Source organism: Tenrec ecaudatus, chromosome 1 (genome assembly GCF_050624435.1).
Source record: "Tenrec ecaudatus isolate mTenEca1 chromosome 1, mTenEca1.hap1, whole genome shotgun sequence".
Classification (NCBI taxonomy): Eukaryota; Metazoa; Chordata; class Mammalia; order Afrosoricida; family Tenrecidae; genus Tenrec; species Tenrec ecaudatus.
In genome coordinates, this window is record NC_134530.1 from 80,132,217 (window position 1) to 80,158,529 (window position 26,313).

Below are 26,313 nucleotides of genomic sequence, written 5' to 3' on the forward strand. Positions count from 1 at the left end.
AGGGAGTTGCCATAGGGCCAACGTGTGCTTCCTGGACTCCAAAGACACACACTGGCCCCGGGGGATTGAGCCGGGACTAGGACACGGCCCTCGCTGAAGCAGCTATCGCTGTCGCCTGAGACCCACCTTCTCTCTTTGGCAGGTTGGCACGTTCTTGTCCTTCAAGCAGCCACTTCCATAGGGATGCTGACAGGCCTCTGGGCCTCCCCCAGCCCCCTAATAAAACTGGGCCCCGCCTCTCAGGCCTCCAACTGCCCTAGAGGCTCAAAGTCTCCTTTCAAAGTTCTCCAGAGGGAAGCTGATTGGCTGTGCTCTGCTCCCGGTGCCCAGGCCTGGTCCAATCAGCTGGGCCGGGGCGCAGGCTTCTCAGAAGGCCAGCGCCCGGTCCGCGGCGCCCTCGCCCTCCAGCTCCATGGCCTCAAAGAGCAGCCGCACCAGCGCCAGCCGGCCCTGGGCCACCAAGGCGCGGGCCAGCCCCAGCACCTCGTCCGTGTGGCCGCGCCACACGCGCTGTAGCTCCTGGCGCAGCCGCCCCGCCGGGTACTTGTCCTGGGCGCGGCGCAGCCACACGTCCACCTCGCCGCCCAGCTCGCTGTCACTCAGCAGCTCCTGGCTCCGCTGCGCCAGCAGCGCCTCCAGCAGGCAGCCGAAGCCCTCGGCGTGGCAGGAGCCCGCGTCGTCCAGCTCGACCGCGCGCTTGAAGCAGGCCGCAGCGTTGGCCTCCTCGCCCTTGATGCGCAGACATTTGCCGCGAAGCAGCTGCAGCTCTGGCAGCGTGGCGCCCACCTCGCACTCACTGGCCTTGGCCAGGAAGACCAGGGCCTGGTTCAGCGCCGCCTCGTCCACGGCCATCAGCTCCTGCACCGCGTCCACGCCCATGTAGTAGTACACCTGTGGCGGGGGCAGAGGGGTGAGCTTTCCTCCTTCCATCCGTTCATCTGTTCATTCATACATCCGGTCGGTCATCAACCAGTCATCATCCATTCATCCAGTCTTCTCCACATGCCCCCCCACCCCCCACTCCCCGGACAGCTAGCAATCACAAATGGTGTCCCCCTCCCTCCTTGCAGGATCCTCGGGTGGGAAAGAGAGACCGTTCTCGGTTGTCAGTTCCTGCCCCTCCGCTCTCACTCTCCCCTGGGAAAGCGGCCATGATGGCCACCTTGGCAGCCACCTTGGCAGCCCCCAGGCACAGACGGCTTTTCTTATTGAATGCATAGTCAGTGTGTAGAGAGTGCCAGGTCCTGCCCTTCACGCTGTCCATCAGCATGGTTGAGAGGGGGGGACTGGGACAAGGGAGGTGTGACTTAACTCCCACTCTTTCCTTAGTGGCCAGACCCAACCGAACTCCCCAAACCCACTGCTCTAGAGCTGATTGCCACTCGCAGTGACCCTACACAGGGCTATACATCTTTATGGGAGCAGGCACCTCTTCTTCCTGTGGAGCAGCTGGTGGGTTTGAACCATCAACCTTGTGGCTATCAGCCCAGCAGCACCCCCAGGGCTCCTTAGGCATGAAGTACGCTCTTGGTTAGGCATGACCAGAGCTAAGCTAAGAGCCTGCCTTACCTGGCTGATGTCCAGGTAGGTCTTGATGCCTGGGCACACCTTGACCACTTCCTCAAGGTCAGCCTTGGCGCAGGCCAGGTGGTTCCTGTCAGGCATGCCCCCGAGTCCCATCTTGGCCCGCTCCAGGTCATGCAGGTAAGTTTTGATGTGGATCTGCAGACAGACAGAGTCCACTCAGGGAGCATCTCCAGGCAAGGACCCCGTCCTCCTTGCTGCCCCTTCTCCCAGCGGTAACTTGGGGCAGCCAGGAGCCGGGAGTCAGTGCTCCTCTGTGTCAACGTGGACGAGCCGCTACCCCCCTCTGGACCATAGTTTTCCCAGTGGTACAGTGAGGATACCACAGTGGAGGAGCTCTTTCAGTCATTCATTCGTTCATTCCCCAGGGGCGTGGGCCCTCCGTGTGGCAGGGGGATCAGCGGCAACATGACAGAAGAAGCCTGCCTGGCGGGGCTTCACGTTCTAGCAGGCAAGCGCATTGTAAACAACAAGCAGACAAAGCTACTGCCTGTGGTGAGACCCCCTCGGAGAGAAAAGACACAGGGCACTGGGATAGAGGGGACGTGGAGAGGTGGCCACTATGAACACCCTTAAGGAGACCCTCGTCACGACAGTGCACTCAAACCACCGCGATCACTCAGGTGGCACAGGACTGGGCACTCACTGTTCCATCCTGGGCACTGTTCCATCCTGTCACCACTGTGAGCCAGCAGTTTGGACAGAACAGGCTTAGATTTACACATGTGGAATTACCAAGGACTCCAGACCCCTCCCATTTCCTCCCTGCTTCCTGTCTACCTCCCTGCTGCCACACCAGCACGTTGAGAACAGCTAGAGATTCCAGCAGGAGGAAATAAGGAAGCGGAGGGGGCTGTTGTGAGCGGTATCCGTGCTTTACAGCCACCGGGGTGGGTTCAGGCTGTAAGACAGCACCGTGGGCTGGGGAAGCCTGGGCTTTGGGGTCAGCTGGACTTGTCTTAGAACTTTGGCTCTCCCCACCCCTCATTAGCCATGCGACCTGAAAGATGTTTTGTAAGCTATATTTCACCCCCTCTGAAAAAAACGAATACACTAATGTCCTCCCTGGGGGTTACCATGGCTACTGAAAAGCCATAGCCTAGTTCACTGCCACTGAGTGGATTCCAATTCATAGAACAGGGTATGAGGACAGGGTAGAACTGCCCCAGTGGGAGAAGAGCCATTCAGGGTGCAGTATAGCACCGATGAAACATGCTACTTTCCTCTAGTGCTTTAATGCTTCCTCACCCCCCCCCTCTATCATGACCTCAATTCCACCTTACAAATCCAGCTAGACCAGAGCATGTATACTGCTACAGATAAGAGCTGGAAACACAAGGAATCTAGGACAGATAAACCCTCAGGACCAATAATAAGAGTAGCCATACCAAGAGGGTAAGGGGAAGGTGTGGGGAGAAGGGGGAACTGATCACAATGATCTACCTATAGCCTCCTCCCAGGGGCATGGACAACAGAAAAGTGGGTAAAGGCAGACATTGGTCAGTGTGGGACATGAGAAAAAAATCTCTAGATTATCAAGGGTCTGTGAGGGAGGGAGGGTGAGGAAGGGAGGGGAACAAAGGGCTCAAGTAGAAAGCAAATGTTTTGAGAATGATGATAGCAACAAATACACAAATGTGCTTAACACAATGGATGGATGGATGGGTTGTGATAAGAGCTGTACAAAGCCCCCAATAAAGTGATTTAAAAAAAAAGTCAGGTAGGAAAAGTTGTTTTGAAAATGACGGCAACAAATGTACAAATGGACTTGACACAATGGATGCATGTATGGACTGTGATAAGAGTTGTATGAGCCCAAATAAAATGATTTATTAAAAAAAACTGCCTTGGTGGGTTTCTAAGACTAACTTTTTACAGGAGTAGAAAGCCCTGTCTTTCTTCCATAGTGTCAGGTGATTTCGAACTGCTAAACTTGAGGTCAGCAGCCCAAAGAGTAACCACTACGGCAGCAGGGCTCATAGCTTATAGCAGGTGTTCAGTTCCTTCATCCAGAGCTTACTCTCTGTTAGCTACTGTTCTGGTCGCTAAGTAACGAGTAAAGAGATAAGTACATCCTATACTAAGGAGTAACAAGTGCTAAGAAAACATCTGTCTGGCAAGGCCGACCTAAGTACAGGCAAAGGGTTGACCTTGTAAGTAAGTTGACCACTAGAAGTAGGTCTACGGTGTCAAGACCTATAGGAAGTGAGGGAGGAAGTCTGCTGGAAGTCAGACTTAAGGCAAGACCCAGTCTCACAGGTGAAGGGACAAGAAGGGGCCAGAGTGGCTAGAAGGGAGTGAGCAAGAGGGAGGCAGAGGGAGAGGAGGCTGGAGAGGTCATGAGAGCACGTCTCTTTGGAGCTGATGGTCACAGCGCGGATGAAGCTAATGCAGTTCTCCCCCCTCTCCTCCCCTCCTCGCCCCAGCCTGCTGCGAGTCTGGTCATCTGAGCCAGAAGTGTGCCCTTTGGAGTTGCTGGGAGGTAGCAAGCATGCTGGGAAGACAGAAGTCAGGTCTGCGGTAAAGAGAACAGCAGGAGAGTCTAGGTTGAATCTAACGACTTGAGTGCAGGACATTGGTGAGTTTGCTACCTCTTTGAGCTTAAACTGCTTCCTCTGTAGAAGGACATGCCGGTCTTTCAGAGGGTTCTTGTGAGGATGACATAGATCCATGGACAGGAAAGCCCTTGGCGAACACAGACTGTCACAGAAGTGCCTCCAACTTCCTGTTAGAATTATTGAGACTCATACCCACCCTAGCTACAAGGAAGGGATTCCCTGCCTTCTGTGGGCACAATGGTGATGTCACAATAGCAAGACAGGGAGGAGACCGGCTACCAGGGCCCAGCAAAGGTACTGGAGAGGACAGGGGAGCTTGGAGGGACGTCAATCCAGAGTGTGGGTTCTTGTGTGAGCAATCCAGGAGGAAGACCAAAGAAGAATGGATGTATTTGAATTATGATGCTGGCGAAGAATACTGACAGTACCATGGGCTGCCCAAAGAACAAACAAGTCTGCTTGGAAGAAGTACAGCCAGAGTGCTCCATAGAGGCAAGGATGGCTAGATTTTGTCTCTCGTGCTTTGGACCTGTTGTCAGGGGAGACCAGTTGGTAGAGAAGGACGTCGTGTTTGGCAAAGTGCAGGGGCAGAGAAAAAGAGGACGGTCCTTGATGAGACGGACTGACACCATGGCGGCATCAGTGGGCTCGGGCACAGGAATGATCGTGAGGATGGCGCGGGACCAGGATGTGTTCGGTTCTGTTGTACTTCGGGCCCTGATGAGTCGGAAGGGACAACAACTGACGTCCTTGAGAGAAGTGGACTGGCAGGTCTTTTCCCTGTGAAACCGCAGCGTGGGCCTGGACCACGAACCTTTCAGCGAGCAGCTGAGAGCTTAACCTTTGTACTACCAAGTCTCCTTACTGCCTTTCAATGCCACCACCTGCACTCCAGGAAACAGGCTTTAGATTTGACTTCTGGCAGCCTTTGCAAAGAGGTGGTGTTAACCATACCTTACGGAGCTCTGGTGGCTATGGGTTAGGCATTGAGCTGCTGCTAACCACAAGGTTGGTAGTTCAAACCCGCTAGTCACCCTGTGGGAGCAGGATGAGGCTGGCGGCTCCCATAAAGGGTTCCAGTCTCAGAGACCCCGTGTTGAAGCCCTGACGGTGTGGCAGTTGCATGGTGGGTTGCCAACCACCAGCTGTTCTTTGGGAGAAAGACCAGCTTTCTACTCCCGGGAAGAGTTGCAGTCTCAGACCCACAGGGCTGTTCTGTACCATCCCACTGAGTCACTGTGAGTCGGAATCCACTCGATGGCAGTGGGTTGTCACCCAAACCCTATAGTTTGGGCACTGGAGGTTGAGAATGGTAAGTGGCTTGCCACTTGTCCTGACCAATCAATGGAAGGGCCAGACAGGGACCTAGGACAGTCTGGGTGCTGGTCAAGCAGGAGCTGTAGGGTCCCAGATTCAGGTATTGTGGAGGATTTCTTGCCGTGTGGCGAGGGCCCCTTCATTCATCCACCAGCCTTTTAGATCACAAATTGGCCACCACCAATCGTCCATAACCTTTGGGCTCTGGGAGCTGGTGTGTGGCTAGGATGGATGGGGGTGGGGGTGGAGCGGGGGTGCAGTGGCCGGTGTGGTACCTTGGCCCGTGTGCAGTAGGCCTGCCAGTTGTGCTCCGGATCCGGGAGAACGTCCAGCGCCATGTTGCAGGTCCCAGTGGCCATGTCCTGCTTCCCCAGGAAGTGGAAGATTTTGGCCAGGCGGTTCAGCACCGGGGGCTGGCCCCTGGCAATCTCTATGGCCTGGGGAGGGGACAAGGGGAAGAGCAGATGCTTTTTAAAAAAAATTAATTTTTTTACATCATACAATTGATCCATTCATCAACTGTATCCAGCATGTTTGTACATATGTTGCTGTTACTCTTTTCTGGACATTTACTTTCTACTGAGCCCTTGGCATCAGCTCCTCCTTTTTCCCTCCCCACTCCAACTCATGATCCCTTGATAAATGATTATTATTTTCATATCTTACACCGACTGCTGTCTCCCTTCCCCCATGTTTCTTCTGTTGTTTGTCCCCCTGCGGGGGGGGGGGGCGTTGCGGCTGTGTCGATCATCGCAATTAGTTCTCCCTTCCTCCCCTCCTCTCCCCACCTTCCTTCCCCTGCCCTCCTGGTTTTGCCACTCCCATTCCAGTTCCTGGATTCTTTGTGTGTGAGAAGAGCATCCTCTGTCTGTGGGTAGCCCGAGAGCCGAACTCAAAACTCACTGTTGTCCAGCAGATTCCGACTCCTGGTGCCCGTGTCCAGGGTTTACGGAGCCGATAGCCTCATCTTCCCCCATGGAGAAGCTGGTGGATTTGAACTACTAACCTGTGGCCAGCAGCCCAACTGCAACCCACCCCACCCCCAGGACCAGCTACGTGTGCCTCGCCAACGGGTCCCCATCTCTGAGGAAGCCCTGTCACCCCAAAGCCACCTGCCAGTAAGTTCAGATGCATCGTGGACCACAACACTGGGGATACAGCCCAGTGGCACTCAATTCCCCAGAGTCCGACTCACTGCCAGGATCACCCAGGCAGACCCCTCCCTGTATCTGCAGGGGGAGGGGGGGCTAGGACCCTCCCCCACCCAGAGGCAGTCCCCAGCTTCCACTTGGGACACAGCACTTCTCAGCGGGGCTGCCTGGTCGGTCTCCGGTGCCTTGCCCGTGAGAAGGTGGGTCCCTGTGGGGCAGGGCCCCTGCCAGTCCTTCCCAGCACAGCCATGCAGGGGGTTCCCAAGGAGGGTGAGCATTTGCTGCATTGGAAGCAGCTCTCAGAACGCTGCTGAGCCAGGCCGCCAGCTCCTGTTCTGCTCTGATCTATGGTCTTCCCGGAGAAGCAGCTTCTTCCTCAACCAGGGAGGGGCTGCTGCGGACAGCTCACAGTGGAGAGAGTACCATGGGGGCCCTGGGCTTCTCGGGAAGACTCGCTCCAGACACGAGTCTGCCTGCCAAACCAAAGTGGCCGCAGGGAGGCTTGGGCCGCACCCTGCAGTTTACAGTGGACAGCTCTGCCACTGTCTACTCAGAGCCGCTGAGTAACCGACAGGCAGACCAACCAGCAATGAGTGTCAAAGAAAGCCGAGGCGCTGAGCGCTCAGTGGCTTGCCTGAAGTGCTGCCCTAGAACTGGGCAGAGCTGGCAAGGGGCATGGGGCCCCAACTGAACCCGCCTTCTTTCCACTCTGCCAGTGGGGGAGGGAGGGAACTCCTTGCAGACAGAAGGCTACAGGAGAAGGTCAGGGGTGTATTTGGAAACTGAATGGCTGAGGCCTGGGCATGGGCCGGGCGGGGCTAGCCGTGGGGGGCGGGGGGTGTCTTATTCCTAGTCAAGGAGGCATTCCAGAGAAGGGTCCTTCCTTCCTGGGTGGGGCACACTGGGGAGCCGTGGGGTGAGGGGTCAGGCCCCTTCTCCTATGGGGAGTGGGTATGGTTGGGGCTTGTACCTTGCCGAAGCAGTCCAGGGGGTCGGTCCCTGAGAACCCGCAGTCGTGAACGCCCAGGGGGGTGGTGGAGAAGGTGTCCTTTCTCTCCAGGAGGATCCCGAGGTAGCACCAGGCCAGAGCTGGGGGGGAAGGGAAAAAGAAGAGAGGTCTCAGGGGGCAGTGAGAGAGGGAGGGGAGCAGCATGGGGGGTGAGCCAGCCCCACTCCAGACTGTCAGTCTCCATGTTGACCAAGGGGGTTCCTCCCCACACCCAGAAAAAATCCATAGCCATGGCCGAATCCATTCTGACTCACAGCCATCCTGCAGGTCAGAAAAGAGCCGTCTTAGACTAGGGTGCCCAGGGCTGTGAGCTTTTTTAAAAGTCATTTTACTGGGACCTCATACAGCTCTTATCATAATCCATACATCCATCCATTGTGCCAAGCACACTGGTACATTTGTCACCATCATCACTTTCAAAACATTTTCTTTCTACTTGAGCCCTGATGTCAGCTCATCCCTCCCCCCACCCCCCTTTTGGCTGTGATCTTTACTATGGAAGCAGACTGCCTCATGTTTCTCCCACAGGACAACCCGTGGGTTTGAACCTCAAACCTTCAGCTGGCAAATGGAGTGCTTAAACAGCACAGTTCCTCATGTGGTGGTGACCCCCCAACGATAACATTATTTTTGTACTACTTCATAACTGTAAGCTTGCTACTGTTCTGAATTGGGCGACCCCTGTGAAAGGGGCTTGCGACCCCCAAAGGGGTCGCGACCCACAGGTTGAGAACCACCGCCTTAGAGGAACCGGATCTGAACTGACATAGCTCAGTGCTGGCGGTGATTCCAGTCAGAGCGACCCTACAGGACTGACCAGATCTGCCTCTGTGCAGTGGGAGACTATCTCTACAGGAGCAGGGAGCCTCCTCTCTCCCCCTCAGAGCAACCGGTGGGTTCGAACTGCTGACCAAGCGGTTAGCAGCCCCACTGATAGCCCCTATGCTGCCAGGGCTCCTTATCTGCAGGGAGAGTGACATGAAATCCCAGAGTGGCCCGGGAACAGGGAGAGAGATAGAGGGAGATGGGGAGTGGGGACATGCAAGTGATGAATGAATGAATGAATGAATGAACGAACGGACGCCTCTTTAGTGTGACTTTTCAGTGTTTAGCATGTCACTCGGTGGCCTCATCGAAGGCACAGGGATCTCTTGAGATGCCCCTCTTCCCCAGCTCCATCCGGGAGCCCTGGTCCTTGTGGAAAACAGACTGGGCCTGTCTCCAACAGAGCCCCGCTTTCCCTAGCCACAGAGGGGGGTCGGGCCTCCTGTAACTGCACTGAGCAAACCAACATGAGACAGGGGGTGGAAGAATGGGTGCCAAGGTCCCAGAGAGGGAGACAGCGCTGGAGGTGAGGACGGCAGGTTGTGACCCATACAGGACAGTCAGGCACAGGCTGCCCACCCCTTGCCCCTGCCGCCCCTCCCGCCAGCCTTTACCTCGATGGTGGGGGTCCGAGGACTTGAGGACTTGCCGGAGCAGGGTCAGCGTGCGGTTGAAGGCGGGCAGTCGCTTCTGCTCCTCGCTGCCCAGCTCCAGGGAGATGCCATCTAGCCTGGGATCAAGAAGGGCACATGTGGCTGGCCTACACCCCCTCCCGGTTGCCCACAGGCTGCTTCAAGGCCCTCCCCGAGCTGACGGCAGGGAAGTCCTTCAGCCTGGTGGAGCTAGGTTCAGCTTCCTCTCCCCTCCCCCCACGGCCTGCCCCCCCCCCCCCACCATGCAGCCTGACCTGATGAAGAGCGTCGCCATGGTGAAGTACCAGCCCCTCTTCTCCTCCATGGGGACCTGAGGAGGCAGAGGACCACTGAGCTGCTGTCATTAGGGCATGCAGAGCACCCCTCCCAGATCCGCATGCCACCCCCAATTCCAAGAGGCAGACAGCCAGGGTCGTGGAAGGGCTTGGCCTTCAGCACCCCTGACCCTAGTCCTGTCTGGGAGACCTTGGGCACGTCACTGCACTTGGTGGTAATGATGGGTAATGATGGGTGTGAAATCTCCTCGCTGGGGGTGTGAAATCTCCTCACAGAGCGGGTCTAAAGTGCATTTCCTGTGAATCCTGCCCCACCTGTCCCACTGACCAAGCTCTGCTTCCTCTACCTGGCTCCCCACCTGCACTCTGGACACCCCTGCCTCTGTGCCACCAGCACAGGTTGCCCTCTCTCTGCCAGGCAGTCCAAACGCCAGCCTCGGCCCCTCCTCAGCCTTTCTGAGAGAGCCCCTCAGGGCATGCTAAGTGAGTTCAGTGTAGCTGGATCCTGGGCCCCATCCCACCCCACCCCCACCCACCCCGCCCCCTGAACTGTTTCCCGCTATGATTCTTGCCAACCTTGCTCTGCATTTAGACCGACTTGGGAACCAGATGAAATATTTATGCCGTTATTTATGGGAGTAGCTGCTCCTGCCTCAGGAAGGAATTTTAATGAAAACCAATAAAACCCCTAGTGCATATCAGCAGCTCTGCCTGGGACTCCCCTCCCTCTGCCTGACTCTCCTGTCACTCATCTCCAGGCTCTGCACTCACCGTGTGCCCCTCCCCCAGTCCCGGCCCCCCTCCCTTCACCCTCTCACCCCTGCCCGGTGGATCCACCCGCATCTCTGAGCACCTACTGTGTGAGAGAGGAGCCCTGGTGGCCCAATGCTTAGCCGCTGGGCGGCTAACCTCAAGGTCAGCAGTTCAAAACCTCCTGCCGCTCCACGGAAGAAAGAGTCGCAGTCTCACAGGGGCAGTTCTGTGTTGTCCATTGGTGTCACCGTGAGTCAGAATCTGCTTGATGGCGTTGAGTTTTGGGTTTCATGATTGTGTGAGACCCTGGGCCTGTGAAGGGTGCTGTGGGGAGGTGGAGATGAATGGACTTGCTCCCTGGCCCAATCGGGCTCATGTGGTTGCTGTTGCTAGGTACCAGTGAAGTCTGTTCTGACCCATAGCGACCCTGTGCACAGCAGAACGAAACACTGCCCAGTCCCGCGCCGTCCTCTCACGTGTTTCCATGCCTGAGCCCATTCATGCAGCCATTGTGCCCCTCCGTCTCGTCGAGGGCCTGCCTCTTACACTGCCCCTCCACTTTACCAACACGACGTCCCTCTCCAGGGACTGGCCTTTCCTGACAGCATATCCCAGGTGAGTGAGCCGCAGGCTCTCCATCCGTACCTCAGAGCACTCCTTGTATTACATGCAAGGATGGTGAGCCTTCATCTCAGTGGCTCTCAACTTCCTGATGCCACGACCCTTAATACAGTTCCTCAGGTGGTGGTGACCCCCAACCAGAAAACTATTTTCATTGCTACTTCATCACTGTCATTTTGCTACTGTTATGAATTGGCTGACCCCTGGGAAAGGGGCTTGCTCACAAAGGGGTCGTGACCCACAGGTTGAGAACCACTGGTCTAACGGATTCTTAAATCAGGCTTAGCTACTAAGACCTGCCCAGGTGCCTGCCGTGCGCCCAGGTCTTGACATCACCATCTCACAGCAGGCCTACAAGTAGGCACTCTCCCCATTTCCCAGGTGAGCTTGGTGAGGAGAAGTGACCTGCCCAAGGTCACACGACCTCACGTGTCAACCCTGCTTCCTTGCCGTGCCAGGGTCCCGTGGATGTGGACTCGTGGCCACCCACGTGTGCGGAGCAGAACCACCCCACAAGGTCTTCAATGTGGTGACCTCTTGGAAGCAGATCACCAGGCCTGTCTTACAAGATGCCCTGGGGTGGGTTCGAACCACCAACCTTTCAACTAGCCCTGGTGTGCCTAACTGTCCATGTCACCAAAGACTCCTGCCAAGAGCCATAGCCGGGAGACAGAGTGTGAGCAAGGCCGAGAGGGCAGAGCAGAGAACGGGTAGCCTCAGAGGGGGGGTGGCACTTACGGTGGGTCTGGAGGGGTGAGCCTAGGGGAGCCTGTGGCAGGAGCTCAGGCCAGCAGCAAGCGGGCTGAGCACAGGCTCGGTGGAGACAGGGGTCGGAGTCCCGGGCCACTGGTGGGGGGGCACTGGACAGTCTGTGGGGTGGGGACTAGAGCCCGGGTCTGAGTCAGATGCCCAGGGAGCCCCTTTCTCCCACCCCCACCCCCCAGCTCCATCCCATTTCTCAGCCAGTCTTCACCAGGGCTCCTCTGTGTGGCTCTGGCTGGGCAATGGGGCAAGAGAGAAATCAGGCAGGCTTGCCTCTAGGGAACACCGGGGTGGGGCGAAGGGAGCTGCCCCGCCTCACAAGGAACATCCCCACAGCTCCCAGGGGAGGGAGTGTTCAAGGGGCTGATGGAGATGGGTGGGGCAGGGGGACCACGGTGCTGAGTGAGCAGGTGAGAGACAGTAACTGGGACACCAGTTTAGAGGGCAGGGGTTGGGGGCCAACCGGGGCAGATCAGCAGTGGACCCAGAGCGCCAGCCCAGGGCCTGTACCTCCTGCGTGGGCTGAGGGGAGACAGACGAGGACATAGAGGTGTGGGGTGCCAACATCTGATGGTTGCTTTGACATTCACGTCACCTTGAAGGGGTCACCCAGTGCCTTAGGTGGGCGGGTTTGTGTGCTGGGGCTGAATGTGGAAGAGGAGAAAGCAGGTCCCCAGGGCCTCAGAGCATCCTGGAGAAGCAGTGACATAACAGAAGGCTGGGGTGGGTGGTAGGAAGGAGCTGTGGACAGAATGAAGCACCAACTCGGGAACCCGCTGGCTAAAGGCCTCTACGTAATGTTAGCCACAGGCTCCCTGGCGGCTCATAGGAACCACCTCATGACCTCCAGTCCATGCCTGTTTGGGGGGCTGGCAAGAGTGTGGGCTGGTGGGGAGAACCTTTCAAGCCCTTGGCAAGGCGGAGTCTCGAGTGCGGGCCTGTGTAGGGGATGCTGGGCTGTGTAGGGGATGCTGGGATGTGTGGGGGGTGCTGGGCTGTGTAGAGGATGCTTCAGTGCAAAGCACAAGGCTTGTGTCCCATGGGCCTGGCCCGGTGAAGTGGGCAAACCTGCAGGCGAGGCTGTGGCCTTACCGCAAAGTGGGGTGGCGGTGTTGGCCTCTCAGGACTTGGGAGGGCAGCTCCTGGCCAGGACACACGCTTCCCCAACACCTGGCCCTTTCCTTCTACTTTGGGTTCCAGCTAAGCGCGAAGGGCCCAGTACTGCCCCCACTTCAGTTTCTTATGAGGCTGAGGCCCCAGAGAACCCACCATCCACTCCTGGGGGGCCTGGAGCCTTTTCCCGCTCCATGGCGCTCCAGCATCGGAGAACAACAAGTTGCTCTCAAGGCTCTCCCTGGCTCGGAAGTTTACAACCCCCCCTCCCCCGCCCCGCCCGTGAGAGATTAAACCACAGCTCCAAACCCCACGTTAGTAGCACAGGGCAGGACCGAGAGGTAAACTCTTAGGGCAGGACTGACCCAGCACTCAGACGGATCCCTTGAACCTATCTGAGGACACTGAGACTAATCACTAGAGGGGTGCAGTGAATTCCTCCAGGTCAAAGCGGAACACTGGGTAATTTCAAGATCCTGATTTCCCTAAGCGCCTGGTTAGTCTGCACTAAGCACACAATACTACCACCTGGTGGCAGCATGTCTGAATTGCAGGGACAACTCCTAAGCATGCCGGCTCTGCTTCCTCTCACCTTGAAGACTGATACTGCATTAAAAAACAAAAAAAGCCAAGTGACAACTGTGGACCAATCCCAACCACTATCCTCATCAAACCCACTGACGAGTAACATTTGCAGGGCATCTTACGGAGTTGCCCGTGACGGCAGTGGAGATGGCATGGTGTGAATGGCATGCACAGAGCACCTGGGCGTTTCTCCTCTCTCCCCGTGGTGAAGCTGCTGGAGACTGTAATTCTGGCCCTAACATGGGCTGCCTCTTTAAAATCCTTCTGGTTGCAGGTGAAGCAGCAGCTGAAGCTGTTACCAGGGGCAACCTGGCAAGCCACCTTGCGTTAAATTAAATTAAACAGGCCTTTAACTGCCCCCTCCCCTCCTGAAGAAAGGAGGGGCTGTTCCACCTCTCTCCTGGAGAATAAAGTTGCTTCGAAACCTCTTATGGCTGCAAGGAATTCAGTTACAGAGTTTATGGCTCCCAGAGGCCAGATGCCTGAAGGCAGCCCGGGAGGGGGCTCCGAGGGCTTCCGCCAGGAGCAGAGACACCTCTCCTGAGGGCCACTGCCTGGCAAGGATCTGGCCAGGACACCCCACCACTTCTCCTGTTTAATCCTCATCACACCCCTGTAGGCGGGAGGAGCCTGGAGTCTAGGAGAGGCGACTGGTCGGCTTGGGAAGCTGGCGCAGGCTTCAAGCGGGAGGGCCCTCTAATGAGGCTGCTGTTCTGTGCCCGGCCATTCATCAGTGCTGACCCTACCTGAAACCCAGACTCTGGAACAAGCTAAAGGTGAGGATGCAGTGTTGGGTTACCCAATAAGCAAAGCAAGCATGTGCTTACCTTATTAATCTGCAGTGAACCATTTCATTGTTTTCATCCTATCCAAGGTCCTGCTCCGAGGTCTCTCTCCCACCCCACGGCATCTTCCTATAGAATCAAAGCCTCTTTTCCAATGCACAGTTCTTGACAGGGCTGGAGTAAGCATGGGCTTACCTGTGCTTACTTCAGCAGTCAATAGCTTCACGTGTTTTTTGTTTTCCCATTCCATCTTCGAAGCCATGTGACACTGTTCACTACAGATTAGTAAGTAAGCAGAAGTCAGCCCCTGCTGGGGACTCTGATCCTGGTTGAGAGCGATGGGCAGAACTTAGGCAAAGGGTTCTCCAAATAGAGCCCAGCCTCATGGAGGCCCTCGCCATTATTTTAGAGTTGGAGAAACCGAGGCTCAGAGAAGTAAAGATGTTTGCTTACATAATAAAATACTGGCGGGCAGGTCACATACTTCCCACAACTCATTGAAAAGAGCTGGCCTTGTCCAGCATCCCCCCCACACAGAGTCCTTTCCCACAAACAGTTGTCACAGAGGCCCTGTGAGCATGTGACGTGGGTCTCTCCTCCCTTTTTGAGGGCCGGCCATGTCCTCTATGTCACATGGCTACATAAGCCCGAGCTGCAGCCTGGCGGGCCACTGGTGGTACCAGCAACAGTGACTCGTCCTAAGCACTTACTAAGCACCCAGCCCACAGTGACACATGTGAACCCATCCGACCAGCCAAACAACCCGTAAGACAGAGACTAGTGTGATCCCTGCCTTTACCAACAAGGCTCTGGTGACAGAGAGGGTGAGAGACATGCCCAGACGAGCATGGCCAGAGAGCAGTAGAACTCAGGACCCAGCGGCTTAGTGCCAGACTCCCCTTTCCTCATTCTGCTCATCCAGGGGGCCTCAAAGTTGGCCCCTGATCCTGCAGCATGGCATCCCCTGGGAAGCTGATCACTCCCATCCAGTCAATTCCGACCCATAGCAACCCTATAGGACAGGGCAGAACAGTCCTTGTGGGTTTCTGAGACCGGAACTCTATATGGGAGTAGAAAGCAGACGGGTGGCTGGTGGTTTTGAACTACTGGCCTTGTGGGTAGCAACCCACACCACCAGTGCTCCTTGGGAAGCCCATTAACTCCCTGCCATGGAGTCGATGCTGACTCATAGTGACCCACCTGTACGTTTCCAAGACTGTGGGCGGGAGGAGCAGCTGGTGGTTTCAAACTGCTCGCCATGAGGATCACAGCCCAGCATATGACCGCTACACCACCAGGGCTCTTTGGGGAGCTGAGAGCACTGCGTAGCTAAGTGCTAAGACCCACTGAGTCAGGGAAGCTTTTGGAGTGGGTCCACCAATCTGAGCCTTACCAGCTCTCTAAATGCACCTCGAAGTTAGCCAGCCACAGCATTAAGCCCTCCCTCTGCAGGACCACCCCACTGAGAGTGGAGGGAGGAGGGGCTGGCAGATGTATCGTTCAGTAGGTGGGAGGGTTAGGCATTATGATCCGCAGGGAAGCCTGAAGACTGGAGGCTTTGCAGCTGCGTGGGGAAGTGCCACACACACAGGCCATGCACACTAGGATTCGAGCAAACCAGGACAGGGGTAGGTTGGTGTCGAGCTGGGCAGGTACACGAGTGGATCAAACTTTTCCACTTGCTTCCAGTGGGGACCCCCAAAGAAAGCAATCTGGTGGGGGGAATATGGCGACCGTAAGGGATTTCCATAACTTCTGCTAAACCAGCGCCGGCAAGCTTTTGAGACAGAAAAGCCGATCCCTCACGACTTAAAAATGATTCGAGAGCCATAACTCTATTTTCAGACAAACGGAATCACCATTCGCTGAATAATATCCTGCGCAGGCAACTCTGAGTTTTGTTTTCATTTGGCGTCAGACTACGTACCAGCAGAGGCCCACATGGCTTGGCAGCCGCAGTTTGCGAGCCCCCGGACTAGACCGACAGTTACAAATCTACGTAGGTCCTTGTGTGGTGTGGAGGGTGTGTGCTCCACTACTTCCTTAGAGGTCGGTGGTTGGATACCACCCAGCGCCTCTGTGGGAGACATGGAAGAAAGGCCTGGTGGTCTGCTTCCGTCAGGGGGACAGCCAAGCAGGCCCCGTGGAGTTCTCCTCTCTAACCCGTGGGGGCACCACCGTTGGAATGGACCTGAGGACAGCAGGTTTGGCTTTCTGTGACCACATCAGGCGGGCTGGCCCAGAGCCCCGGTGACTCTTCCGGACGAGGCTTGCCTGTGGTTTGAACTTTGTCCCTGGGCTTCACATTTCAGCGCCTGTTCGTGACAGCTGACTAACTTCCTTGCCGGAGGGCGTGACAAAGGGGACCGAGAATGGTTATCTGCAGCCTGGCACTGGGCTCTCACGGCAGCCGGGGACGGAGGCAGGCCGCACCTTCCTCCCTTTACAGGCGAGGAAACAGAGATGGAGAAAAAGCCCGGGCCCAGCTCCAGTGAAGACCAGATCAGTCTCCCTGCCACGGGCCTGCTCCTCCCTTCGCCCACGGCCCTCGAGAAGGCTGACGCTGCAGAAGCAGAAGTCGAAAGGTGGCAGGCCTCAGGGACTGTGCGCTTCCTGCATAACCGGGATGTTCTCTGGGGCAACACAGCAGGTCTCCCCTCTGTGCCCAGAGCACCCTCCCCCGGCCCCTCCCGCACAGAAACGGCGCACAGGCCTGCGTCGCTGGGTGTAGAGAGAACACAGTGATGGGACTGGAGTCCCACTGGACCTCTGACTCCCCGGGGGAGGGGGAAGGTGTCCTGTCTGAGCCTCCATAAACAGATGACCCCACCAGGCCTGCCTGGGTCACAGGTTGTGTTGGTGGGGGTGGGGGTGGGAGGTAAGTCCATTCCCATGCCAGGTGGCTCTTCTGAGGTCTGGGAGCTGGGTTTGAACTGCCCCCTTTGGGTTCGTCATGGAGGGCAAACCACTGTGTCCTGCAGGACTAGGTTGGTGTTCTGCAGTGAATCCCCCCTGAGTCTCGGTCTTGGGTGCCCTGTGGGCTTTCAGCTCTGAGCAGGCTGCCGGTAGCTCGCCCGTGGTCACCCTCCCGTCCTGCTCCAGGCAGGCCCTATGGGTCATTTTCGTTTTGTGTTTTGTGCGGGTGCCCAAGATTGGTGATGTCTCCGGGGGGCCACCTGAACCCCTGTCCTATGCCACTGTCCTCCCTGGAGAAGACAGCTCTCTGTCCGGTCCTGGGTTCAAACCCAGCAGAGCGGCTGGGTGGGACTGAGGAAACCTCTTGCCCTGTGCATCTGTCCAGCTCCTCTTGGGGCGGGGGGCGGGGGTTGGAATGCTGAGCCCTCAGCCTGTTGTTCTTCTGCATCTTCCAGGCGGTTCTTAACTCTCCCCTGCCCCCCCCCACGTGTGTGTGTGTGTGTGTGTGTGTCTATGTGTGCCCCACACAGTTTCTGGGCTTGTCTAATGATGCCCACAGCTTATTGGAGCTTTTCTCCCATAGAGTGTCTGGGTGGCTCAAACCGGGAGCCTGCTGGTTATCAGCCAAGAGCGTAACCATGGCACCACCATGGTTCCCGCCCTCAACTGAAAAGCTCTTTTCTCCAGAAGTGGTGGGTGCAGATGATGCTACAGGGTGATGCAGACAGTGCGCCCTGGCCCGGATTCGGCTTGGAAGTAACGTGGAAGCTGAAGACATATCTGTCACCGTTTCTTTTTCAGATCACGGGGATGGATTTCACGTGTTTGTACAGAGGCACTGAGGGCGCTCGGATAATTTTTTAATTGTTGGGAGCGACAGGATCGGCTCTTTTGTCTCAAAAGTTTGCCCCTGCCATGGACGACTAACTGAAAGGTTGGCACTTCAAACCCACCCAGGGCCCCACACGAAGACCCAGTGATCTGCTTCGACAGAGCCCCCCTGCCCGCCCTGCCCGCTCCGCACACAAGCACACCTCCACCTGCATGGCTGTGAGGACACCTGGAGCCACGCTCAGCATCCCAAAGCATCCCAGGCTTGCTGTGGGCTAGAGACAGACAGAGCTCTGAGACTACAGCCCTTGGTCAGCCCTGAGGTCCCGAAGAGAGCTCACTGCCGAGGCTCAGCCGTCAGCCAAACAGAAGACAGGTCTGCAAGGGGAGCAACCCGAGTGAGGTGGTCACACCTTAGAATCACAGGCCATTTGAGACGAGGAGGCAGCCTCTACTCCAGGAGCAGCTTAGAGGAGGGAGGAAGGGAGGGGAAAAGGGAAGCAGAGAAGCGGGGAGGCAGTGAGCGAGAAAAGGTGCACTATGGGCATTCTAACCAAGGACACTGAGACAGTTTATTGTGCCAGCCTGGCCAATGAACACAAGTGGGATTAATTGAAGGGTGGAGAGATAAATGGCTCGGTGAGCCTTGCCTTTCTTGTCTCTCGCTCTTTGATCATCGGACCAGTGTGCGGCTGCCTTGCTTGTTCTGTGCCTCAATGTACAGGCTTCACTACCTGTGGGACACCTAGCCTGTGAACTGTGTCTCTGTAAGTTGAGGTCCCTTTAAGACCACACAATTGGAATGTACATCTCTGGAGCTGGGGACTGACAGTTGGTGACCTGGCTGACAGTTGGTGACCTGCCTTGCTGTTTGCTGCCTGTGCTGGGATAGCCTAGCTCTCTCTCTCTACAGAGGACTACCTGACGGCCCTCAAGACTTGAAGGACTGCCAGTGTCTCACTACTCTCTCACGGGAGTGAGTCGTATTGAGCCATTGTACTGCTTTATAATTTAACTTTCATTTCTTGTATTATCTATCTATAATTTAACAGTTCATTTCTTGTGTTATATATCTAACTATCTTTATAAATATATATATAAAATTATCAGCAATCTGGTTTTATCTCTCTAGAGAACCCTGTCTAATACAGACACGGAGCCACGTGTGTAGGAACTTCTAGATGGAAAGCTGATTTACAACATGAGCTGTCACCCGACTCACAGTCACACAAACAAACAAAAAGGATCCCAGCCAAGAAAACTCTGCATGGTAGTTCTACTCTGGAGCACACACACACACACACACACACACACACACACACACACGCCACTTGATGCAGTGGTGACAGGCAAATGTCAGGGTGGGTGTGGGTTCATGTCTGTAGGTCCACCATCCTGCCCTTTCCCCTCAAACCCAAGCTTTGCAAGTCAGTTTGCAGACCAGTCTCAAGTTCTTGCAACCGTGTCCTTGGTAGTCAGCAGGTGACTCCCCACCTCCACGTGCATGCGTGCATGCGTGCATGCGTGCATGCGTACGCACTGCCTCCAGCCCGAGGCCCCTTCCAGCTCCTTCCATCCCCACTGCTCCAGTGCCTTCCTGTCCCTGACTCCACCTCCCCTAGTCCCATCACTTAACAGAGCAGAAATGGGGCTTGAAGAGTGAGGTGCCCTGCTCACCAGCTGTCCCAGTGAGGCGGGAACAGGGCTGGGGCCAAACCCCAATCCCCTGGCTCCTGACTCTGAATGGGTCTCTGCAGTGTCTGGTGTCGTTGCTCTTTAGCCTGGGCTGGTCCTGGGCCAAGGGAGGGGAGATGGCAGAAAGGGGCAGGAGTGAGCAAGAGAGATGGGGTGGGGAAACATTTAGGAGCATTTTTGGGCCCCCCCCATATGGTTGACCCTCCAACCGGTAGGTTTTACTCTTCAGTGCCCACTGGGGTGGGCAGGGCTGCTACCACCGGCTGCATTTCTTGGAGGAAAGTAGGGACACTCAGACACTGGGAGAGGTTAGCTAGCTTACCCGGGCCACCCAGCCTGTGGGCGCTACAGTCACCCCCCACTGCCACCTGACACCCACCCTCTGAGGGCTGCTAGACCGAGGCTGTCTGTACGGCAGTGTAAGCCAGTCCAGGACCTTGAGGCAGCTCTACTTCTAAGGGGAGGAGGGGAGGGTGAGGAAGGACTGAGGGGGGAATGGCATGGGGGATTTGGGTCAGGGAGCGCAGGAAGGACTGGTCCTTGAGGGCAGGACCCTGGAGCTGGCATCTCCCGCTGTGTGTGTGTGTGTGTGTGCATGTGTGAGTGTAGTGTGCTAGAGACTCCGGACTGGTTGGCCAGTGCTCTGCTGGGCATGGCCGGCTAGCAGAATGCCCACACTGTTGTTTGTGAGGTGCTGGCTGACCCGCCAGCACTGCCCGCTCCCTGGGCCGGCCTTGACTGACTCAGCCCTTAGGGTATGCTGGCTGATCTTGGACAAGCTGCCAGGCCTCTCTGAGCCTCAGTGACTTCCTGGCCAGACCTGGCTCACCACACCCTGCGCTGCTGAGATTGAGATAAAGCTCAGGTGCATGACAGGCATGATTCTGAGCCCCGAGCCTGGCGCCCAGGGGCGGCATGGAAGGCCCTTGGTGGCGGTGGCTTTGGCCATGAGCGGCGATAAAGAACTCTGTGCTTGTGTATGTACATGTGTGCACCTATGTGTCCGTGTGAGTGTGCCAGGCGAGTGAGTTCGGGGGCCAAGGGAAGGAAAGTGAAATAGGTGGTTATCTGAGGATGGAGAGCTTCTGCTGCAGAGAAAGTTGCTGTTGTGAGATGACCCCAGGGGTTACAGAGTAGAATGCCCCCAGGGGGTCCTTGCCTGTGAACTCCACGGAAAGGGCCGGCCAGGCCTTCACCCCATGCAAATCAGAAGTACAGAATCTGAAGTCTTAAAGTTCAGTGACTCAACTAGCATGTGACAGTGGCTCTAAGAGCTTGTTGGGGTGTCTAGCTGGTCAGCACTGGGCACGTGGGGGTGTGTGTGTGACCCATGACAGAGAACTCACCCTCAGAGGCTGCAAGAGAATGGCTGTCACAGAATCAAGTGCCCTGCAGGGTGTGGGGAGAAGGGCTACCTGCAGTGAATGCCTGCCTGCCAGGCCTGTGCCCTGCCTGGGGCCTGTGTGATAGGGGCTGGAAGCTTATTTCACAGGCAAGAAAAGCCAGGCTCAGAGAAAGACAGGCACCTGCCTGCAGCCTCCTGATGATGGGAAATCTGTCTGCCTTCTAAAGTTTATGCTCTTAATGCTTATTAACCCTTGAGACTTACCACCGAGAGAGAGGGAAAGAGGGGGAGAGAGGGAGAGTGTACCCAGCTCTTCAGCAGCTCTTTAGCCTTTGCTGCCAAGGGCTCCTCCCCGCCTGGGGCAGCAGCAGGCAGTCCAGGAGGGCTGCAGCCCAGGGCCATCCTGCTGCCCTGCTCCTGGGACTGGCTGTCCTCTCCAGCAGGGGTCCCATGGCAGTGGCCTGCCCGCCTGTCTCACCTCTTCTTGCTGGCCCTGCCTGCGTCCCCCTCCCTTTCCCTCCTCCCGACTAGGAGTCTAAAAGTCAGTGGCAGAGCCACCCAGAGGTGTCTTCGAGGCCACAGCCTTGCACGCTCTTGGGGGCAGTTTTCCTTTGCATGGCTGGGCGGGCCATGAGTCGGGATGCGGGTCTTGTCCCCAGAAGGAGGTCCCATCGTCAAGCCCTGGGACCCTGGCTGAGGTTTAGCAAAGGTGGGCTCCCAGCACGTGGAGCTGAGCATCTCGCCGCACGGGCCACGCCGTGAGTATCTGCAGCCTTGGTCAGCTGTAAGCCCGTCTCCTGCTTCCAGACAAGAGGCTCGGGCAAGGCTAGCTAATGAGGAACAGCAAAGGGTTTGCTTCTCCCATTGCCCGTGGGTTTTCTGAAGGCACGGACTTCTTAAAGACAGGGCCTGGCACACAGTCAGTGCTCAGTAAATGTTAGGCTGCTGCATCGATGGCTCTCCGACGTGCCCCTCAAAAGCGTCACTAGGAAGGGGGTGGGGGCGGGGTGCCTCTGACATGGTCAGGGTGGAAAAGTTACAAAATGACCGCAACATTTTGGTACAGCGTTTCAGCAGAAGTTTCTTCGTTCTCATGACAATAATCTTGTGGTTGTAACAACAAAAACCTTTCTGCAAGCCCAGCTCACGCGTGTCAGAGCAGGTACAGGGCTAAATCTCTATGCTAGTTTACTCTGTGGGCCTTCGAAGGCCCTGTGGCCAGAGCTGTCGTTGGTACCCAATGTCGCTGCCCGTGTTGTCATGGTTCCTGGTTTTGTTGGGGTTTCAGCTGCCACAGTGTGGTGATTAGTATTTGTGAGCCTGTACCAAGGGGGTTTCTGAGGATGATGTGGTAATTAAAGGAAAAGGAGACAAATTGCAAAAGGTCTCTGCTAATTACTAACGTGGAACTAGTAATTTAGTAATTCAATGCAGAATATATGAAACAATTTGTTGTTGGTAATCATATAATCTAAGAAACAATACGGCTGAGCAATTTATACTGATACCACCCATTATTCTTGATGAAAATGGGCAATAAACATTACAAAGGATTCTGAATGGTCTGGTGTGGGAGGGTGACATCACGAGTTACCACCTGGTGACACGAATCTTCTTGATGCCACTGATGTCCAGAATTGAGCAGTTTTAAGACTGTAGCTCTCTACAGGAACAGAAAGCCCTATCTTTCTCCCCTGGAATGGCTGGTGGTTTTGAACTGCTGACCTTGCTGTTAACAACCCAACTCATAACCACTACACCACCTGGGCTTCTTAAGCCATGATTATTATTTCATGTTTGCGAGGCAGACACTGCGACTCGGAGACGAAGAGTGCTGTGCCCAAAGCCCACAGCAGAGAACAGCAGAGTCAAACCCTCGTGCCTGCCTCTACCTAAAACCAAGTCGTCATCACTGTCTGGATCGGGACGACTGTTTCTTGAGCACCTGCTTTGTGCCAGGTATTCTAGAAAAGCAGGGGCTCATCTTTGATCAACACACCACGCCATTACTTTCTCCAGTGGGGTGTGTGTGTGTGAACTCTGCTCTGTCCAGAACCAGGGAGAGGCTCTCAGATGCAGCAGAGAGAGCAGCGAAGTCCCATCACCCAGCCTCTGTGGGGCATCAGGCTAGGTCCTGCCCAGCACTCTCTCAGCTGGGTGTCTACTCGCTGGGCACCACCCCCTGTTGCTGTGCCATATGGTGTTCAGGAAGGAAGTGAACACGGTCAGGTCTCCACAGCCAAAAACTCTGCTTCCTGCTCACCCCCTCCAGGAAGATTTCCCCAGTGACCCTCCCTCCCTTTGGAGGACACCCTCCCACCCACACCTTGAGATTGGGAACCTCATCCCAGAGAGCAGGAGGCTGCAGCAGGTGGGGACCTGGGCTCTTTAGGCCCCCTCTGCTGCTGTGGCCACCTTCAGCACATTCAGTCTTCCGCTGAGGCCAGTCTGGCATTCTGGGCTGTGAGTGCCAGGCCCCTGACTATTGGTCCCACATGGGGGCCACACCCAGCTAGGGGACAGAGGAGACTCTCCCAGGCCCCACTGCGGAGGAGCTCACTGCCCAGGAGGATAAGCCTGGATTCTGAGCCTGCTCATCTCTGGGGAAGGTCACATTTGAGATATTTTACCAGCACTAACGCGTAGGGATAAGGGCAAGGAGCCCTGGTGGCACCATTGTTAAGCACTGGCTAAGAGGTTGAAGTCAGACCTGGCGGCCTGCTCCCATGAAGCTTACAGCCTAGACGACCCAAGGCAACAGTTCTGCCTTGTCCCATGGGGTTGTTGAAAATCAACAGCCCCTAACCACAACCAGGATACCAAACCCACTCCCTTGGAGTCTTAGTGGCCCCGTAGGACAGGGGAGAACTACCCCTGGGCGACCCAAGACTGCAATCCCCAAGGGAACGGGCTGCTGTGCCTTTCTCTCATAGAGTGGCAGCTGGGGGTTCAGAACATCAGCCTCTCAGAAGCAGCCACCACTTTCCCATTACCTCCTTCCACCGTATGAGACGAGGCGTGTGAGCTGCCCTCAGACATAGCAGCTGAGGGTCAGTGAGGAACTGACCCATCTAAGGGAGGGATCTTGGAAACAGAGCCTTCCCTAGCCAAGCCAGCCTTCGGATGAGAGTGCAGCCCAGAGCAGCCCCCATGCCCCCCTGGCAGGCTGTGCCCAGGTTCCTGGCGCATAGAGACTGTGGGAGAGTAAGTGCTGAGTCTGGCAGTCGGGGCAGGGCTGTTAGGCAGCAGTCGTTGACCAATGTCGCCTACCTGTTTGGTGCCAGGCCCTCTGCTGTGCACACAGTCGTTCAAGATACATCCACAGAGGGCCACTGTGTGGCGTGGTGCAAACCAGAGGAGGGCTGTCCCCACGCTCAAAGACCTCCCAGGTGGAGCTGGGGAGGCCGACTTCCAAGGGGCCGTGTGAGCAGTGGCGGGGAGCTCTGCTCAGGCTGGAGAAGTCAGCAGAGGCTCCCCAGCGGAGAGGCCACCTGAGACAAAGCAGGAGAGCCTTCCAGACCACCACGGAACAGAAGGATACGACAGCACCTTAGGAATCAGTCGAGAAAAAGGCCAAGGCAGACTGAGGGGACTGCTCCTACATGAGGGACAAGGAGAGGCAGAATGTGGCACAAAGCTCGCTGGTGAGAAGGGAACCTGGCACAGGGGGGGCACACAGGTCCATCACATGTGCACAGAACGCCTGGGGCTGATCTGCAGGGCCTGAGGGAGCCGATGAGGGCTATAGGCCATGGAGGGGCATTGCTGGCAAGACTGCACCCAGACAATGGCAGCGAGTAGAAGATAACGTGGAAGGTCGAGTTGGAGCGCAGGAATCCCGGGAGGAAGAGGAGACACAGGCCCCGGGAAGAAATGACCAGGCGGGCTAGCAGAGGAAGGCTGCAGAGTCGATGGGCTTTGCAGATAAGAGGGGGTGACATGGCTGAGATGTGGGGTCTGATCAGCTAGGAGGAGGGGGAGGGAACGAGATGCGGGTGTAAGGAAGGGTTGCTGGTTTCCGTGGCTATGTCGTGTGGTTGTGCTTCTCACTAGGAGCGGGTGCAGGCGCCATGGACGGGTATAGGCTGGGCAGGGCAAGCTTGAAATGGTGCCAGAAGAGAGACTAGGAGGCAGATGCACTAGGAGGCCGGGGTCACTGGTTAGCCGAGGAAACCGAAAGTACACAGACCTGGTCAGGGACAGGCGTGAAGAGGAGAGGCATTTTCTTTGCAAAGGTGTTGAGGTGGGGGGGGGAGCACGAAGGGTTAGCATTTGGGCAGAGTCTGAGTGCAGGGATATACTGGGGGAGGGGGAGAACCTGCAGACTGAAAGGGACCCAGAGGACCCCAGGCCAGAGTCAGTCACCCACCTGCCGCGCATAGCTCAGCGCCTTGTCGTAGAGGGCGATGCCCGCGGCCAGTCCCTGCGCGCGCTCCTCCGGGTTGGCGCAGCCCACGTCGAAGCCGTGCGCGTAGCCCTGCTCCGCCAGGCAGCGCGCCGCGCGGAGCTCGGGGTCCCCGGGCGCCTCCGGGTCGGCCTGCAGGCCCATGAGAGCGGCCAGCTGGCCGGCGCACTCCTCTTCCTGCTGCTCTCGCCCCAGCCGCCCGTAGACGTGCGCCAAATTGGCCCAGGCGTTGAGGTTGCCCGGGTCGTCGCGGGCCACCTGGAGGAAGCGCGCGCGGGCCTCGTCCAGCTCCTCCAGGTAGAAGGCGAAGGCGCCCAGGAGGTGGAGCACGGCTGGGCGCTGCGGGGCGCTCGCCAGCTCCAGCTCCTGGCGCACGCCCTCCCGCTGCAGCTTCAGGTCCCGGGCGCGGAGCGGGGCCGGCGAGCGTGGCTCGAAATTCAGCTGCAGGGCCAGGTGGAAGTGGCCCGGGAGGTAGTCCAAGTCATCGACCAGGGCGTCCAGGTCGGCGGCCGCAGGCTCGGGTTCCGCCATGCTGCCCTGGAGGCCGCGGGAAGGCAGTGGGTGGGGGGCCCCCGGGAGCCCAGCTGGAGCTCGCGGGCCTATGCTGGGGCGTCCTTCGGCTCCGTGGCCCCTCCCGAGGGCGGGTGGGTCCGAGCGCCCAATGGGTGTTTCCGCTTTCGCTGCTCCGAGGCCTTGAGATGCCTGCGTGGCGTCGCGCAACCAGGCACTCCAGAAAAACAGGTGCGTTGACACACTGTGGCGCGAAGCCGGGCGCAGCTCGAAAGGCGTGTTTTCACTCTCCCTGCCCAGCAAACAAGGAAACTGCGGTTCTCCGAAGAGAAAGGTGCTGACCGCGTCTGGGGCGTGCCGAGCCAGGCCGCGAACCCGCAGCCAGTTCCTCTTCGGTGGACGCCACCCCACTGCGCAGGGTGCTGACTGGGAGAGCCAGGGCTAGTCCTGCCAGCATTGCTGCCGCTGGGGTCTGGCCATCCTTTCCCCTGAACTGGACCCGCAGCCTCCTTCCTCCGCACGGCGATTCTCCCTCAGGGCCCCGGGAGATAATAGGGTGACCCTGATAAGTATGGGGTGGGGTGGCTCACCTCCTCTCCCTTGGGCCCCATCCCACCCGG

At 57.0% G+C, this 26,313-nt stretch overlaps 1 protein-coding gene across 1 annotated transcript; it reads right to left on the reverse strand.

The window, feature by feature from the left end:
• Window positions 1-366: 366 nt before the first annotated feature.
• On the reverse strand, window positions 367-25,714 carry TTC22 (tetratricopeptide repeat domain 22). Its single transcript, XM_075539882.1, has 7 exons — window positions 25,148-25,714; window positions 9,352-9,407; window positions 9,059-9,174; window positions 7,581-7,699; window positions 5,735-5,896; window positions 1,570-1,722; window positions 367-891 (listed from the first exon to the last, which is right to left on the reverse strand). Exons 1-7 carry the CDS (start codon window positions 25,712-25,714, stop codon window positions 367-369), a joined length of 1,698 nt encoding a protein of 565 aa, XP_075395997.1.
• Window positions 25,715-26,313: the final 599 nt, after the last annotated feature.

Coding starts and splice junctions, on each gene's coding strand:
- TTC22 (XM_075539882.1), bottom strand. CDS start 25,714: ATGGCGGAACCCGAGCCTGCGGCCGCCGACCTGGACGCCCTGGTCGAT. Junction 9,175..9,351: donor ATGGCGACGCTCTTCATCAG/GTCAGGCTGCAT, acceptor TCTTGATCCCAG/GCTAGATGGCATCTCCCTGG. Junction 7,700..9,058: donor CTCGGACCCCCACCATCGAG/GTAAAGGCTGGC, acceptor CTTCCCCCCCAG/CTCTGGCCTGGTGCTACCTC.